At 46.9% G+C, this 17835-nt stretch overlaps 1 protein-coding gene across 2 annotated transcripts in view; it reads left to right on the forward strand.

Annotated features, from left to right (window-relative positions):
• Positions 1-17835, forward strand: part of LOXHD1 (lipoxygenase homology PLAT domains 1) — a 195615-nt gene that overhangs the window by 152724 nt on the left and 25056 nt on the right. For both annotated transcript variants that reach the window (XM_025273259.3, XM_044934547.2), the window contains 4 exons: positions 2102-2229; positions 9240-9357; positions 10269-10443; positions 12032-12217. In XM_025273259.3, the coding sequence (XP_025129044.3) occupies positions 2102-2229; positions 9240-9357; positions 10269-10443; positions 12032-12217 (607 nt within the window). The remainder of the gene's footprint in view (positions 1-2101; positions 2230-9239; positions 9358-10268; positions 10444-12031; positions 12218-17835) is intronic.

Genomic DNA, 17835 nt, shown 5'->3' on the forward strand with positions numbered 1-17835 from the left:
GCCCTCATCTCTGTTCCTGAATCCAAATCAATGGGCTACTAGATTTAGGTTGGAAGCTGTCCCACAAAGGTAGGAAGACATCGCCCTGGACCTGAGCGTGCCTTGCCTGTATTGTATGTGGAAACAAGGAAGGGCTGAGTTATGGGCTCTAAACTCTATTCGGGCAGGAGTGTGGATGCCTGCCCATCTCCTTCCTGCTGGAGAGCCGAACTTCCTACAGCACAGACACCCTCTCCCTTGCTCAGCCATCTGCATCTGTGGCCAGACGGTCAGTGGGGGAGAGCACGCAGTTCTTCCGGGGACCTCTGTCCTGACCCTGTTCCCGGCATGCATGTGGGTGTGTGTATGTGTGTGTGTGTGTGTGTGTGCGCACCACCCCCAGTACACATGCACATCCCCTCTCGGTGCAGCTCACCTCCCTCTGGGGTCTTTAATCTGTGGAAATCCAAACCCTCACACCGCAGTTATTCATATTACAAAAGAACACAGGTTTGTCACTTCACAAAGAACCCGAGGGCTCTTTGGACTGGCCACCTCCCCAGGACATCTGATATCAGACTGGAATTACAAAAGACTGTTTCTGTGTCTCTTTCTGGAAACACATCTATGGCATAAAAAGAGATGGGTCTGTGTAAAGAAGAGAAAAAAGATGGACCCGGAGAAGACAGGAGTCTGCGAGCCCAGTCTTAAGGGGCCAGTCTCCACGGGGCCTCGAGTGCTTGCTTTGATTGTTCTAAGTTTGCTGGGTAAGAGCCGAGCGGTCAGGCTTCTACTTTTGTTCCCGAAGCTCCGTGCCCACCACACACACCCTTGTTAGGTGGTCTAAGAGGATTTTCCTGGGAAAGCAAAGTGTAGTTCAGTTATTTCCCCGGCAAACGTGTCCTCCTGGCCAGGCCTGAAATATTACTTCTGACCTTGCAATATGGTGGTGAAGGCTCTCCGTGCTGCCTGAAAAGGACAACACCAGGGGTGCGATCACTGACATGAATAACACAGGTTCTGAATCTGACGGCAACTGGTGGTGGGAATCCAGCGTCTGCGACAGTGATATTGCAGTGTGGGAGCCCCTGGGGAAAGAAGGGGCTGGCTATGGGTACATGCAAGGAGATAGTCAGCATGGCGTGTTCTTGGCCGTGTGTGCAGGCCTCTCCTGAACCTTTGAGACCTAACTGGGCACCTGGCAAGAGGCTGTGGCATGAGAGGTCAGGGGCCAGAGGACACTCCAGATCAGAGGTGAAGATGGCCCTGCTTGCCCTGAGGCTGCCCCTCAAAGGAAGAACCAAGGCAGGGGCCTCAAGGAAAGCACCATGCTGCAGGGAGAGGGCTGTTCTCGCCTCCTCTGGCAGAGACAAAGAGAACACACTCTTTTTGGCACAAACCTCAGGCCAAAGGGCAAAACTCCAGTCTAAAGTGAAAAGCACCTATGATAGGTGGCTGGCCCACCCCACAAGCGAAAGGATGCAGAGATCCCTCAACCAGCAGCCCCGACACACTCCAATCACTGATGCGCAGGGTGTGAGCTGGCCATGACACGTAGGAGGGATGGTCCCCTAGAACTGCTGCGGCCCCTTGATGCCAGGCCCAGAGTGGGCACCAAGGCGAGGTGTCTGTGGCTCTCACAGCTCTGCATGGTGCGCATCTCTATTTACGGAGAGGAGGCAGAGGCTGGAGAGGGTGGGACATCTGCCATTCCACAGCTAGCAGTGGGGATGGCCCTGGGGTTCAGTGGCGCCCTGCATGGCTCCAAAAGCCACTGTGCGGCCAACACATGCAGCTGGGATGAACGGACTTAGGTCGGGCTTCTACAAACAAGGAGATCGGTTAATGCTGGGGCGATCGGTCATGTTCCCACTCCACATGTGTTCTCTCTCAGAAACTGAACTCCTCTCCAGCCTTGAGCCGGGCACAGCGGGGGACAGGGACAGTGACACGGCCTGGCTCTTGCTCTGCAGACACTCACAGTTGCTTAGTGGGAGGGCTTTTTTCAGAGCCGTGGAGCTTGGAGGACGTGTTCTTTTGCCCCAGCGAGAGTGAAGTATAGTAAATCACCGGGGGTGGTGGTTGAGGCCAAAGCCCAGGACTCACATCCCTCTCGGGACAGGTGCTCTACGAAATGACGGTGTGGACAGGGGACGTGGTGGGCGGTGGCACCGACTCCAGCATCTTTATGACCCTTTATGGCATCAACGGCAGCACAGAAGAAGTGCAGCTGGACAAGAAGAAGGCCAGGTATCTGGGCATGGCCGTGCCCCTTGCCCCTCTGCCCCTCCACACACCCAGTCCTCCACCCTCCAGCCCCATCCTGCCTCCAGCCAGACTACCCTCTGACTCTCCCCTCATCCCCTGGGGCCTTCCAGCCTCCACGCTTCTGTCTGTGATTCCTCCCTCCTAGAATGCCTTTCATCCACGCTCTCTGTTGCAAGATCTTTCTGTTTCAAAGCCTAGCACAAATCTACCTTCTCTAGGAAGCCCTCCTTGATCAATCACTTCAGCCCATAGCCCTCTTTCCTTCCTTCCTTCTGTCACTGTGAAATGTTTATTGTAAGGTCTGGAGGTTAGTGGATAGCATTGTGTCATTGTGAATCTCCTGCTTTCATTCTTTTTACTGTAGTCATGTAACCTGTTCATATTAGGGGGAGGTGGCTGAAGGGAACACAGAAACCTACTCTATTTTTGTAACTTTCCTACAAGTTCAAAATGATTGCATAAAAGTGAAAAAAAAAACATTGAAATATTAAAATAACAATTGAACACCCATATCAGGCACTGTCTCAGACACTGGAGAGACAGTCCAACTGGGAAGAAAAGATGCTCAAACTCATGAAGTTTAACACCTGAGGGGACCACAACAACAACACAGACAACTGATGTGGGCTTATCTGGTGTTGGACGTTTCTCTAAGCCCTTTGAATGTATTGACACACTTATTACTACCTACAACTCTATGAGGATTGTTATTATCATCCCCATTTTACAGATGAGAAAACTGAGACACAACAGGGTCCAGTCATGCTGTTAAAGACCCCATAGCCAGTAAGCTTTGGCCCTGGACAGTGCACCCAAGTGGCCCCAGTCTTAAGCCTTAGGTTCTACTTCCTCTTAAGATAGTTATCAGTAATGACAGTACTGGTGGACCTCTTTAGTCCTTCTAGAAAGGACCTGTCTGCGTCTTTCATTAAATCCCCAACTTAGTCCTAGGTTTTGTTTGGTTTTCTGTGTTCAGCCATTGTCCCCCCAAACCATCCCTGACCCCTGATATCTTAAGCATCAGAGGGCAGAGACCCAGAACCCAAGCCTAAGGCTTGTGCAACCCACCCACAGCCACTCGCCTCTGAACCCACACTGCCGTCTCCCACAGATCTTGCCCAGCTTCTTAGCAATGTCTAAAACCCTTCCATGAAAGCTGGCGGGCAGAATCCTTTCTGACCTCTCACAGCTCCCGCCTCTGGCCTTGCGTGTGTCAGGCACTCAATAAGTACGTCTGGAAGGTGGCAGAAGTAAGGATGGGAGGGATGGTGCTTGCGGGGGATGAAGTTGCTGAAGCTCTTGGCGGCCAGGTAGAGGCTTCTTCTCATGGACAGAGCAGTCCATGAGAGTGGGAACTCTGCTCATCTTATGCAGCTTGTGTCTGGGGGGATCCGATGAGAAGAGTTTTGGCCTCTCTTCTCTTAGCACTCCTATGCTCTCATTATGCAACTCCTGTTTCCTCCTGGAATTCTCTCCTGAGCTGTTCTCCTCTGATAGTGATTGTAATAATGGTTAACGTTCAATGAGCGGCTACTCCCTGCAGGCACCATTGTAAGTGCTCTCTCTCTATATATATACATAGAGAGAGAGAGTTAATATATACATATAATAATATTTATATTAACTATAGTAATAATACAATTATATATATTAACTCACAACAAATAAAGTGCCTGAGGCATAGAAAGATGAAGTAACTAACACCCCAAGGTCACTCAGTTAATCAGCAGAGGAGCTGGGATTTGAACTCATGTAATTGTGGAAATAAAATGGAGGTCAAATGAGAACAGAGGCTGTATCTTTCCAGCTTGCTACAGCAAGAGTGTGAGCACCATCACTTGGTTTGGCAGAGGCCAAAGGCTCTCAGGATCCTGGAAAAGCTTCAGAGTGAAGCATTATTTGAGGCATGGGAGAACTGGAGGAGAGCTAACTGGAATCAAGGCAGCTTATGTGATCGGATTCAGTTCAGTCATTCAGTTGTGTCCAATTCTTTGCGACCCCATGGACTGCAGCACGCCAGGCTTCCCTATCCATCACCAACTCCCGGAGTTTACTCAAACTCATGTGCATTGAGTCAGTGATGCAATCCAACCATCTCATCCTCTGTCGTCCCCTTCTCCTCCTGCCCCCAGTCTTTCCCAGCATCAGGGTCTTTTCCAATGAGTCAGCTCTTCGCATCAGGTAGCCGAAGTATTGGAGTTTCAGCTTCAGCATCAGTCCTTTCAGTGAATATTCAGGACTGATATCCTTGAGGATTGACTGGTTGGATCTCCTTGCTGTCCAAGGAACTCTCAGGAGTCTTCTCCAACACCACAGTTCAAAAGCATCAGTTCTTCGGTGCTCAGCTTTCTTTATAGTCCAACTCTCACATCCATACGTGACTACTGGACAAACCGTAGCTTTGACCAGATGGACCTTTGTCAGCAAAGTGATGTCTCTGCATTTTAGTATGCTGTCTAGGTTGGTCATAGCTTTTCTTCCAAGGAGCAAGTGTCTTTTAATTTCATGGCTGCAGTGACCACCTGCAGTGATTTTGGAGCCCAAAAAGATAAAGTCTATTACTGTTTCCATTGTTTTCCCATCTATTTGCCATGAGGTGATGGGACTGGATGCCATACTCTTAGTTTTCTGAATGTTGAGTGATTGGATAGGGGAGTATCTTTGGATTTATCTAGTTGGTCTTGAGTCGGGAGTGGGGGAAAATCAGGAAGGCAGATTTGACTGAGTCCTGAGCGTCGTGGGCCCACTGCTGGCAAGGCTTCAGTCTGGCAGCCTGGGGTGGCTGAGGCAGAGCCAACGGGCAGAGCTCTGTTATCCTCTTCAGTCTGTGGTTGGCCTCCACACTCTCTCACAGTCTTCCCCTCCATGATTTGACCTTAATCTCCAATCCAGCCCCAAATCCTTGAAATTTCTCGGATTAATTATCCCACGCGGACATTCCACCTTATTTTAGAGATGTACATAATTGCTGGTGGGAGAGATAGACACTTCTTTTCTGGTAGTATCTAAACTCCAAAAATGCTTCTGAAAGTCACACCATTCTATAAATGCTTTGAGGCACCTTGTTAAAGAATTTTGTTTTTCTGCATTAAGATTTATGCTGTGAGAAGAGCCATCATTTCTTAAATACACTGGTTTGCAAGCTCAGGTTTCTTACCCAAAATATAGTCTGCTTTATTTCATTTGCAAGTGGCCCAGTGTTTGGCCTGTGTCTTGAAATCCTTGTTACAGATGTCAGCATCTCAACTTGGGGACTCAGACAGTATGACCCACTGGGTTTGTGTCATTCTTATAGCTTAGTGCTGTGCAAAGAGATCCTCCCAAGAAATGGCACGTGACTGGAATGGAGGCGGGAATGGGCATGTGTCTAACAGAAGGCATGGTGTGGGTTTGCCTGCTGCAACGGCCCTGTTGTAAAATACTAGACCCAGAGGTCAAACTTGATAACCTTTCCCTCAACCCCTCTCCCTAGTTGAAGTCCCCAACTTGTCATCTTGCCACTTTGGGGGAAACTGTTCATAACTAATTCACTTTGAGATGGTGGTGAATTGATGTGGTATTCAAAGAAAAAAAAAGATACCCTCAAAAGGAAATGCTTAAACTTAAGGAATATGTCTCTAGCAGTGGAATTTGAGGCAATTAGTGTCTCTAATGGAGATAGGGATTCCTTTAAGGCAAAGAGATGTTTTTCTCTAGAGGAAATTAAGTGCCTGTAAGAAATCATCCCGAGGCCCAGTGGAAACCCCATGAACTAGGAAATTTTTTGTCTGGAAGCAAACCAGATTCTCAGAGCTGTGTTGGGTTTGCCCTTCAGAATGGCCCCTGGCTTCCACTACGTACAAATCTTCCCAGCTTCTTGGCAATGTCTAAAACTCTTCCATTAAAAACTTGCCCTTGCAGCCTAAGGCTTTGGGCCTGGTTAGCCTCAGGCTGTCCTCCATCACGGAGACCACTGAGTGAGTGGCTGCTGGGCCCTTTCCCAAGGACATTCTTTGATGGGTGGAGAACAGAAGGAAAGCAGAACAGGAAGGGAGAGAGGCAGCAAGAGCTGCTGAGCTCCTTGGGGTGGATGAGCAGGGCACAGCCTGGGCCTTCAGCAGCCCGTCCTTCTGAGACAGAGGCAAGGGCACGTGGCTCAGGGGTGGACCACTTCTCCAGCAGTGGCCCCTCAACGCGGGAGCCCTCCCACATGTCAATGGTGTTGTCTTGCGAGGGTGTGGGGAAGCAGGAAAGAGGTGGCTGGTGAGTCGTAGAAGGATGAAGTTCCCTGTAGAATGTGGGCCTTTTACTCTGAGGAGACAGGTGTAATCGGGATTTAGCCTGCAATGAAGGACTAGGGGGGAAGTATAATCCAGGCTTCAGTTTTCTAAAAGAAAAAGCGTTTTTCTCTCCCCCTTTTCCTTACACCTACCTGACCATAAAATCTCCATAAAGGGGAGATTGTTGGTTAAATTCAGATAGTGACAATTAAAGAAAAAGATAAAGTGAAGAATTCTAACGTTCCTTTGATCTGCAACATTATACACCCAGCAAGAGTAAGGAATGAATGAGTTGAAAGATTGTTGAGGTCCTTTAATGGACTGGAACCTGGTGGTCCGGAGTCGACAATGAGAAAGTGAAAGAAGGAGAGAGGCTAATATTTCCTGGGTTACGCAGCCGGCTTTTGCGTTCCAGGAAATCAGCCAGAAATAGAGAGAGAAAGAAAGAAAGAAAGACACAGGGACCAAAGCTCTGATGGAGCAAAGATGTTTTAATCAACATGGTGTGGGCATATATACTGTCTTACAAGGTAGTTATTCTCAGATAAAGATGAAAATTCCAGACTTACAAAACATAGGCGATCCATATTAAAGAGAGAGAGTTGTAAACAATCACTTTTACCATATGGTTCATAAGAAGGAAGAGGGTACTTATCACCGTATTGAAAAACTAGCGAAGGAAATGCCTGGTTGCCTCTCCTCTTAATTCCTGAATATTCAGGAATTAATAAGGAACGGAGGATTCCTGACAGATCCAGAACAGCACACAGGAAGCCTCCTGTTAAATGCTTCCTGACATTTGAGAGAATCTCCACTTTGTGAGATGAGCTTGAGGGGAGTTTCTGAGAACTGCCTTCCAGTTTCCACATGACCGGGAGACAGACAATTTAAACTAGAGCAGGAGGAATTTAGGGCAGACTTCTGGGAGAGTGTTTTTACTTCTAATAATCGCAAAGTGCATGAAGCAAGTCATCAGAAGGGATTAGGCCTCTGTTCCACTGCTTTGAAGACAAGGAGTAGTTAGTTTTTGGTTTGTAGCATTTGTAGTTCTAGCTCCCACTGGCTATGGCCTTTGTTTTTAAAAAATATGTTTGCTCAAGGAAGCATAAAATTGCCATGCAGTGTCATATCTTCAGTGATACCTGTGTTACCCCCAGGGGCTTATCAGCATCAGCATCTGGAATCAGTGAGCAGTCAAGCAATGTCAGCACTGAAGATCGCATTATGCATGCAGCACTGTGAGAAGAGCAGTAGAAATAAAGATAGAGCATCGCTAAGATGATGCGGTCATTTCGGGAGAAAAGCAGTAATAGCAGCAAAAGCAATGTCACCTGCTGCTTTACAGTTATTAGTAGTGTTTTCCAACCAAGGGCCGCTGCATTCAGTTGTGCATATCACTTCAGTTCAGTTCAGTTGCTCAGTCACGTCCAACTCTTTGTAACTCCGTGGACTGCAGCGTGCCAGGCTTCCCTGTCCATCACCAACTCCCGGAGCATGCTCAAACTCATGTCCATCGAGTCGGTGAGGCCATCCAACCATCTCATCCTCTGTCGTCCCCTTCTCCTCCTGCCCTCAATCTTTCCCAGCATCGGGGTCTTTTCCAATGAGTCCATTCTTCACATCCGGTGGCCAAAGTATTGGAGTTTCCACCTCAGCGTCAGTCCTTCCAATGAATATACAGGACTGATTTCCTTGAGGATTTCCTTGAGGTTGGATCTCCTTGCAGTCCAAGGGACTCTCAAGAGTCTTCTTCAACACCACAGTTCAAAAGCATCAATTCTTTGGTGCTCAGCTTTCTTCATAGTCCAACTCTCACATCCATACATGACCACTGGAAAAAACCATAGCTTTGACCAGGCAGACATTTGTTGGCAAAGTAATGTCTCTGCTTTTTTAATATGCTGTCTAGGTTGGTCATAGCTTTTCTTCCAAGGAGCAAGCATCTTATAAGTTCATGGCTGCAGTCACCATCTGGGGTGATTTTGGAGTCCAAAAAGTCTCTTATTCTTTCCATTGTTTCCCCATCTATTTGCGATGAAGTAATGGGACCAGATGCCATGATCTTCATTTTTTGAATGTTGAGTTTTAAGCCAACTTTTTCACTCTCCTCTTTCACTTTCATCAAGAGGCTCTTCTTCACTTTCTGAAGGGTGGTGTCATCTGTGTATCTGAGGTTGTTGAAATTCCTCCCAGCAATCTTGATTCCAGCTTGTGCTTCATCCAGCATTGTGCATATCGTGTACAAAAAGAAAAAGGTGAGTGGTACTGTCTAGAGTTGCACAGTGCACAGCCTGCCCCACCATTCACAGCAGCCATGTCACTCATGAAGTCTCATTGCAAGCTTTGCAGACATGGAATTCTTTTCACATTTTAAACTGATTTCACATCCATTTGGTCCTCATAACAGTTTTATGAGATTGCAGGGACAGTGTCATTTTCCCCAGACTACAGACGAGGAAACCTAGTCCCAGAAAGGAGCTGGGACTGTTCTACGTGGTTAACACGATGAGATTAGGACCCAGAACTGGTAACTCTTGATTCAGGGCCATTTCTACCAGCAATTCATTTAACCCAGCCTTGCGAGAACACCTCTTGGTGCAAGAGACAGGCTACTGGGGAGTCACTGGGAGCTGAGAGGCCTCTTCTGTCCTTACCCCGAATCTGTCTTTACCATGGCCTCCCCCCTCACCTTGGCCAGCCTCCCTCCTTCGTGTCTCTCCTCTCCATCCCCAGATTTGAGCGGGAGCAGAATGACACCTTCATCATGGAGATCCTGGACATTGCCCCATTCACCAAGATGAGGATCCGAATTGATGGCCTGGGCAGCCGGCCTGAGTGGTTCCTGGAGAGGGTAACACAGCTGGACCTTCACCCTCCCTTCCTCCCACTGCCCACCCCTACTTCCTGCTCCTTTGGGTTGTCAGTGGGGTGTGTTAACGTGCAAATGTCACCTTAGAAGGTTGTTACCTGAGTCTGCCCAGATAATATGCCTCTGGGTGTGAATTAATCAGGGAACGTAGTTTTACTTATTTGTACCCAGTCAAAACTGAATGAGCTGCCAGGGAATACAGCTTGCCTGGTCAGTGTAACGTGGACAGAGACCAGTGTGAGCTTCCTGGAGGGAGTGAGTTGGGAGGAGTGAGAGGGGAGCGGCAGGAACTGGGCAGCAAGGTTCCCATGGTGGGAACCCGAGGCAGACGATAGGGAGGCTCCCGGTTCCCTCACGGTCTCAGTGAGCGGGCTGCCTCTTCTTCTCTGAGCCGTCCTCTCATCCCTTATCCATCAAAGGCCATCTGTCCCGAGTCCCCTGAGGCTCTGCTCCCCTTGTCCAGCTTTTAGCAGACTTTTCTTGAGCCAATAATACAGTGTTCCCTCCAAGGACAATCTGGCGAACTTGGGTCCACAGTCCTGGGGAGTCTGTGGCTGAAAGTGGTTTGGTTGGTCTATTTTTATGTCATTAATTCAGCAGAGATTTCTGGTGCACAGTTATAGGCCCTCCTTGGAAACATATTTACATGAATTGCCCACTTCCAGCTCACCAAGTAAAGTTAGTCACAGCGGGGGCTTCAGACTCCATGCCAGGCCCCCGGGGTAGGGTCTTGTCCTGGAGAGGACCCTTTCCTCATGCCTCGAGTCTGAGAAGAAGTTGTCTCAGGCCTGGGATAGTGGGTTCCAGGGTCCAGACAAGGGGGCCGCATTAGTGGCTGGGCAGTCGGTGGGGGTGAGGGAGGTGTTCACACACTGGCCGGTCTCCCTGCCCAGATCCTCCTGAAGAACATGAACACGGGAGACCTGACCATGTTCTACTATGGAGACTGGCTGTCCCAGCGGAAGGGCAAGAAGACGCTGGTGTGCGAGATGTGTGCCGTCATCGATGGGGAGGAGATGATGGAGTGGACGTCCTACACTGTCTCAGTGAAGACCAGTGACGTCCTGGGTGAGTCGGGGGTGGAGCGCTCCCTTCTGTGTTCACTGCCCACTCACCCTGCCCTTCTCAAATTCTGGCTCAGGTCCCAAGTTCTGGTCAAGGCATTTTTCTTTGGTTAGCCTTTCAAAAGTAAGGCCAGCTCATTTCTGCAGAGTGTCATCTTCTACAAAGTATTCCTCCCCGTGACTGATATGGCTCTGTCCTTTCTGCATCAGGAAAATGGGAGAAAACGGTGCAGGAGTTTGGCTCAGAGGCCCTCAGTCCTCTGCTGCCTCCTGAAACCCCTCAGCCAGGTGCTGTTCAGCATGGCTGCCCTTGGGCCCCTTCCCACATCCCTATGCTTGGCCACCATCTTCTGTGCCAGCTTTGGCCTGGGATCTTAGGATAGGGTAAGTCCCTGAGCCCACGTGTGAGTGACATTCGAGTGCAGCAGTGACAGCGAGGCTGTGACAGAGGCTGGCACAGGTGTACCAGGTGCTGGGAACCTACAGGAGGGCACCTGCCCTAGCTGGAGATCAGGGGCAAAAATCAGGGAGGGCTTCCCAGAGGTGGTGCCAAAGTGCAACCAGAAAGACAAACAGAAGCCGGTGAGGCAGATGGGACGCCAGAGGAAGGGCCTTCCAAGCAAAAGCACCGATGCAGCAGAGGCCTGCAGCCGGCAGGGAAGCACCGATGCAGCAGAGGCCTGCAGCTCGCAGGGGGGCAGTGTGCGCTGCCTCTGTCCCCTCAAGCAGTTCTGACCCCTGGGAGCTGGTGCAAGGACCCAGCAAACTCACTCACAGTACCTATAAATGGCAGTGAGGGATCCCCACTTGGCCCTGCTAGTTCACACTTTCAACAGGGAAGCTCTCCGGGCACAGTGATAGGGACCTCTTGCAAATGAAGCCAAAGAAATGAAGCTTTCCTAAATTGGCAGCTCAGGCATACATGCTGGGTCAGGACAGCTGGCAAGGCACCAGATTTGTGGCACTTCCTTTCTTCCTGAGAAAGAAGATTTCACTCTCTTTGCTCAAAGTTCCAAGTGTTCACTCATTTTCAAGTCCCTCATCCCTTCATGATGTGCTCTCAGAAAGTAATAAGTTCATTGATAATCACAGGATATGTATCAGAAAAGTTTCAAGGGGTCACCTCTCCCAGAAGCCTTTTCTTTCCAGCTGAGTCACTGCTTCTATTTGGCTTAAGCAGACAAGCTCTAGTGTAGAATGTCAACCGGAGGCAGATGTGGGGACAAAGAACTTTCACATTGTATAGGAAGGTGTTTATTTCTAAACTGTAAAGCCAGTCTACATGGCGTGCCTTTAAGGATGGGTATATTTCCGCAGAATACATGAGTTCTTGTACCAAACCATCCACGCCTGCTAACCAGGACCCCAGTTAACCCAACAGCATTTACAAGGCTCAAATGTAAAACGAAGGATAGAGTTGTAGACCTGGGAGCCCCAGGACACTGACCAGCCCTTTCTGATCTCATCCCTGGCTTTGACAACTCTGAACTTGCCCACGTGCACCCCTGGCTTCTCCCTGGATCCCAAGAGTGAGGCCAGAGCAAGAGGGCTGTGATTCAGAGAGGCCAGAGTTCTTGTCTTGTGCACCCCAGGAGCGGGCACCGATGCCAACGTGTTCATCATTATCTTCGGGGAGAACGGGGACAGCGGGACCCTGGCCCTGACGCAGTCGGCCAACTGGAACAAGTTCGAGCGGAACAGCACTGACACGTTCAACTTCTCCGACATGCTGAGCCTGGGCCACCTCTGCAAGCTGAGAGTTTGGCACGACAACAAAGGTAGCTCAAGGTCAGGGTGGGGGAGAGCAGGCTGCAGCTCTTCGCCTAAGCCCCTGCCCACCTCTCTGGCAGCGTGTGGACCCTTCCGCCCCCGGGTGGCAGGAAACCGGAAACAGTAGATTGCTACCATTTCGATGTTTCCATCAGTTAGAAGAGCCGGTGTTTCACGACAAATATCAGTCCCTCCTTCTCCACACCCCCCGTCCCAGGGTAATGAGTAGCTCTTACTTTTTCTGTGATATCAGGGCATTAATTCTACTTAGTTCAAACATTAAAATTAAGAGGAGTGGGGGGAGGAAAGGGCTATATCACCAAATTCCCTTCACATGAATTTTCCATAAAGGATTATGCTTGTTTAGTTATAATAGCAAATCTAAAATTAGTCAAACTCAGTTATAAATATGAATGATGGGATAGGATATAAGCCAAACAAGAAATTTATCTTCAAAATGCCAAAGGAACACTTTTTTGCATCTGTAATTGTGATGAAGCTCATGTTCAATATTTCTTTCATTACTGCTTTGTTGTCGTCAGGCTGCTATGAACATTTTTTTTCTGGCTTTGGGCCATTACGTTCTACATTATATAATTGAACACAGTTGTTAAATACTAAATGTCACCTCCTTAAGACATATTATTTTCTTGATTTATGCCATTCTAACTCACCCTCTTGACTTCCATTGAAACTGGCTTTGACAAGGCAATTCACTCAAATCCTTCTCCAGTCTTCTCTGAGTCTCCCCCACAAGTGGCCCAGAGGTGTCCTGACTGTTGTATTGTCCTTACTTCTTTAGATCCTGGCAGAGAACCAATGTATCTGTCATGGTGGCTGATGAAGCCTAATTTGGCAACTTTAACATGCATTAAACAATTAAACATGTTTTCCATAACATGGGATAAGCTCTGATTAAGCACAGAGAAAGTTCTCAGTCTTCAGAGCAATAAAATAATGAAGATTTGCACAGCCCTCAACTTTCAAATCTCAGTGTACCCACTCAGTCATTCACTGAGGGAACATTTACAGCGTTCGCTATGTGCCTAGTGCTCTGTTAAGTACAAAAGATACAAACACTTGATCTTTGTGACAGTCTTATGAATGCCTGCCACAGAAGAACTTTATCATCTCTCTTTTCTACAACCAAGGAATATTGAGGCCCTGTGAGGTTTGAACAACTTACTCAGAAACACACAGCAAGAAATAGACATAACTGAAACTCAAATCCAAGTCTTCTGATGCTTTTTCTAGTAAACTATGCTGGGGGTCAGCCCATCCTGCCAGTTCCATTCTGCCCAGCCAATGGGCCGATGGGTCAGAGAAGAAAAGATGAGGAGATGAGGGCAGCTTCTTCTATCTCTGTTCACTATGTCCCCCATACATGTTGTCAGGGGATTGGGGGAGGATGTCTTCTCCAGAAAAGTGAGAGGAGATGCTTATTCCTCACCTGTCCATTCATTGTCCTTATAAGTCTATGTAAAGAAACATATTTGCAAAGTATTCTCAGACTATCGCTAATGAATCTCTATTCTTTCCTAACAAAGAGACAAAACAAGATCCCTGAATTCTTTCTCACCCTCTCATTATCTGTTATGATTGTCTTAGACTTAGTAGGAGGTTGGCTGGTAGCTGAAAGTCTGACAATTATGAGTCAGATTTATTAAGATCATCTTTTGCCCCAGAGAATTCAAAAGATCAGGATAAGCTGCTGCCCATGCCACTCAACAAATGAGTGTCAGGACAATCGCTTCAGTGTTTGATCAGGCTGCCATTGGCTCAGTAAAAGCACTGAACCCCATTGTGTGTCTAATTAGAGTGATTTGACAGAGCTGATTGATGAGGGTGGGTGGAGATGAGGTCTGTCTACCCTAGCTTCCAGGCATAGTTTCCTGTCGCAGTGTCCACACCAGAGGCAAACCACTGTTCAGGAAGTATATTCCCAGGAAGTGTGCCCCTTCCCTAATCAGAAAGAAGTACATTTTACTTCTGCCCTAATACACACACTGGTAAGGCATTAATCTTGAGGGCAGGGGCCTTGCCTCATCCATATTCATCTTCATAAAGGTGCCTATGGCAGAGTGGAAACTCTTTAAATCTTAACTTAGTTGAGACTCCATGCCCTCCCACCCCCAGGAGAGAGCTGTGAAATACCAAGACCACAGCCCCTACCTCAGGAGCAACAGAGAAGCAAAGAGACTAGAACCTTGAGAAGGAAGAAATATTATTCCCAATGAGTCTGAACAATCCCCTCAAGGTTCAACCACAAGATGGGATCAGAGGTCAAGCAGCTCCCTGATCATCTCCTGGTCAGGTCAGAGAACTGGGTAGGGGAGAATTTCATGTAGACCATGATGACCTCCCTCACTTTTCTAAGAGGAGAAGGCAATGTTAGGGCCATTTTTTGTTTAGGGCCACTTTTAATATGAAGATTTCACTCTTCATATTAAAGTGAGGGTGAAGGGATGACCAGAAAGACTGAGGATGCCTTTATTAAAGATCACAGTTCTAGCTTCACACTCTACAGCCTTTGGAGTCATGTATCTGTCCAGGGTTCTGACTTCACTGCTTCTCTCAACTTCTCTCAACTCTGGACTCTATCACTTGTTTCTAGGGTCTCCACCTTGGAGGCTGACTATTTTCAACATGGACTGTTATAGATTTCTCTCAAGCTTGGCAAAATGGTTCAAACTTCCACACATTTCATCCTCAAGTCACAGCAATAAAAGGCAGATAATTGTTGATCCAGGATAAGAGTTCGTCTCTGTCTCCTGCCTTCAAAAGCTGCTATCTCCAACTCCATATTATCTAACTCCACCTGACTAAACACCTGAAAGCCCACTGGTTCTTTGTCACTTGGATGACTGCTCCTGTTGCTGCCCACACCTTCAAAATCTGCCTTATTCCTTCTCAATCTGTTTCTCATCACAGACTTTCCAGAGTTCTCTTGGGCACTTGTGTTCTGTGTTGTATCCCTCCTTCCAAAGTATCTAGGAAAGCAAAGACTGACATATTTGAGAAAAGCGTTCCAGAAAGTCAAGCAGTAACATTTCAGGAGTCATGGATAATGTTTGTCTTTAGTGATGGCTATGTATCCCTTCTTTGGGGCTTCCTAGGTGGCTCAGTGGTAAAGAATCCACCTGCCAATGCAGAAAACACAGATGACATGGGTTTGATCCCTGGGTTGGAAAGATCTCCTGGAGTAGGAAATGGCAACCTGTTCCAGTATTCTTGCCTGGAAAATTTCATGGACAGAAGAGCCTGGTGTGCTACAGTCCATGGGGTCACAAAGAGCCAGACATGACTGAGCACACACACCATCCATTGTCCATTCATCATAGCTTTGCTCTATAAAGTGTCTGTAAACACTGAACCACTGCTGCTAAGAAAAACACAAGGTTAGGTTCCTGCAATCCTCTGATCACACATTTTCATCAACCAGTCAATGCATAACCTTATTTTCTTTTGGGGAAGGGGCTTTCCTGGTGGCTCAGACAGTAAAGTATTTGCCTGCAATGCAGGAGACCCAGGTTCGATCCCTGGGTTGGGAAGATCCCCTGAAGAAGGGCATGGCAACCCACTCCACTATTCTTGCCTGGAGAATCCCATGGAGAGAAGACCCTGGCAGGTTACAGTACATGGGGTCACAAAGAGTCAGAGCAACAAACACACACTGTTTAAAGACACTTCATATGGTATATATTGTTGATTTATTAACAGTGAACTCATGGCCATCAACACTATTGATGAGGATAAAGGAAAGTTATATGGCAAATCTATTTTCCCTGTAAGGCACATCACAGCCTGCTTGCACTTAGAAACACTAGACAGTTCTTTAGCACTATAACATAAAAATGTAAAAAAAAAAAATCCCACAGCGCTAAGTAGATAGCAAAAACACTTGTTCATAGTGTGAGAGCTGAAACAGGAGTCAGAGCACCATCTTGTTTAACCTCAACTGGCAACATGTGAATTAGCCCAAATTTTTTGCTGCTCTGCACATGTCCATGTATAACTGTGAAAGGACTGTGAGTATTGATTTTAGAGCTACACATAAATTTTATCAATTAGGTGAATTTGCAAATATGGATACAGAAATAATAAGGTTCAACTTGATCTGTCCTTGAAAAGACAATATTTGAGCTAAGACCTAAAGAATTTATAGTAGACATTTGGTGAGGGGTGGTGTTTATCAGAAATGAAGTGTGTTTGAGGCAGAATGAATAGAAAACATAAAAGCTCTAAAATATAAGAAAGACTGACATGTTTCAGAAATGAAAGCACAGTTCAGAATGACGACAAAATAGGGAATGGGTGTGGGATCTAGAAAGTAGACAAGAATCAGGCCATGCAAGGTATTATAAGTCTTGTCAAGGATTGGGTCTTTATCCTAATTGTCCTGAGAAGCCATCAAAGGATCTCAGAACAGTAGTCATGTAGGGAAGATTATCATAGTGTCTGTGGGGAATAGGTTAGATGGAAAAGAAAGCAAACTTCAAAAGACTGGCTAAGAGATGATGGGAGATAACGATGCCCTGCACAATGATGGTAGCAGTGGGGAATGGAGAAAATGTAGAAAGATTTAAGAAATGCTTAAGCAGAAGGCTTATTAAATGATTGGCTGAGAAGGAAAGTTGAGCAAGAATGGTAAGGCTGCTAGAGGATATTCTTCATCCTGGCATGTTTAATTTAAAGGTCTGGTAGACATCTAGGAGTGATGGCTAGTAACAGTTGGGTTTGGAGCTCAGGAGTCAAACTAGTTGGGAGATACTGATCTGAGATATTGATCTAAGAGTTGCTAGTGCAGAGACATCACTGAAGCCATGAGAGTGAGGAAATGAAACTTCAGAAAAACAAGAGTGACCAAGAGCAGATTCTTGAGTACCCTCATGTTTGAGGTTAGAGAATAGAAGGGAAGGCAGAGGAGAAGGAGGAGGAAAGGGAGAGGGAAATGGGTTGCCTCAACATTTTTTCACTTCCTAAAGGAACGTGTTCAGGGAGATGGACCCTACCTATGGAACTATTGAGGACTGTTCACTGACCATGAAACCCAAAAATGTGGTGTGTTGGTTCATGATGCCAAAGTTTCCTGGGCATAAATTTAATAAAGAAGCTATGAAACTACATTTTTTTTTCAAATAGCAAAGCAATTTAAACTATTTTAAATGTTTATTTCTTCCTAGCAAATTCCCAGAATCCCTTGTTGAGAAATTTTGTTATGCAGCCAAACATTTAAGTCACTGTCACAGGGAGAAAGGAGGGGAAGATTAACAGTCTTCCGTCGTTTGTGGATTCATGTTTATAAGATACAAATGTTCATCATTGCCTCTTAAGTACTCCTCCTTCTCACCTCCCACACACAAAATGTCAGGGAAACTTTCTCACCAATCTCACTCTCTTTGTTTGCTGGTCCTTTTTGAGATGTGTAATTGCCTTTTTATTCCTGATTGTTCCAGTCCATCCAGTGAATGGTATGATATATATGAATTTGCAGCAATGAGAAGTCTCCAAGATGAACATCCATTTAAAAAGTTTTCTTTTCACTCTCTTCTCTTTCCTAGCTCTGCCATGATTACATCTCTCTGTTTATGATGAACAAAATCTCTGATGGACTAACCTCCTTACT

Source organism: Bubalus bubalis, chromosome 22 (assembly GCF_019923935.1).
Source record: "Bubalus bubalis isolate 160015118507 breed Murrah chromosome 22, NDDB_SH_1, whole genome shotgun sequence".
NCBI lineage: Eukaryota > Metazoa > Chordata > Mammalia > Artiodactyla > Bovidae > Bubalus > Bubalus bubalis.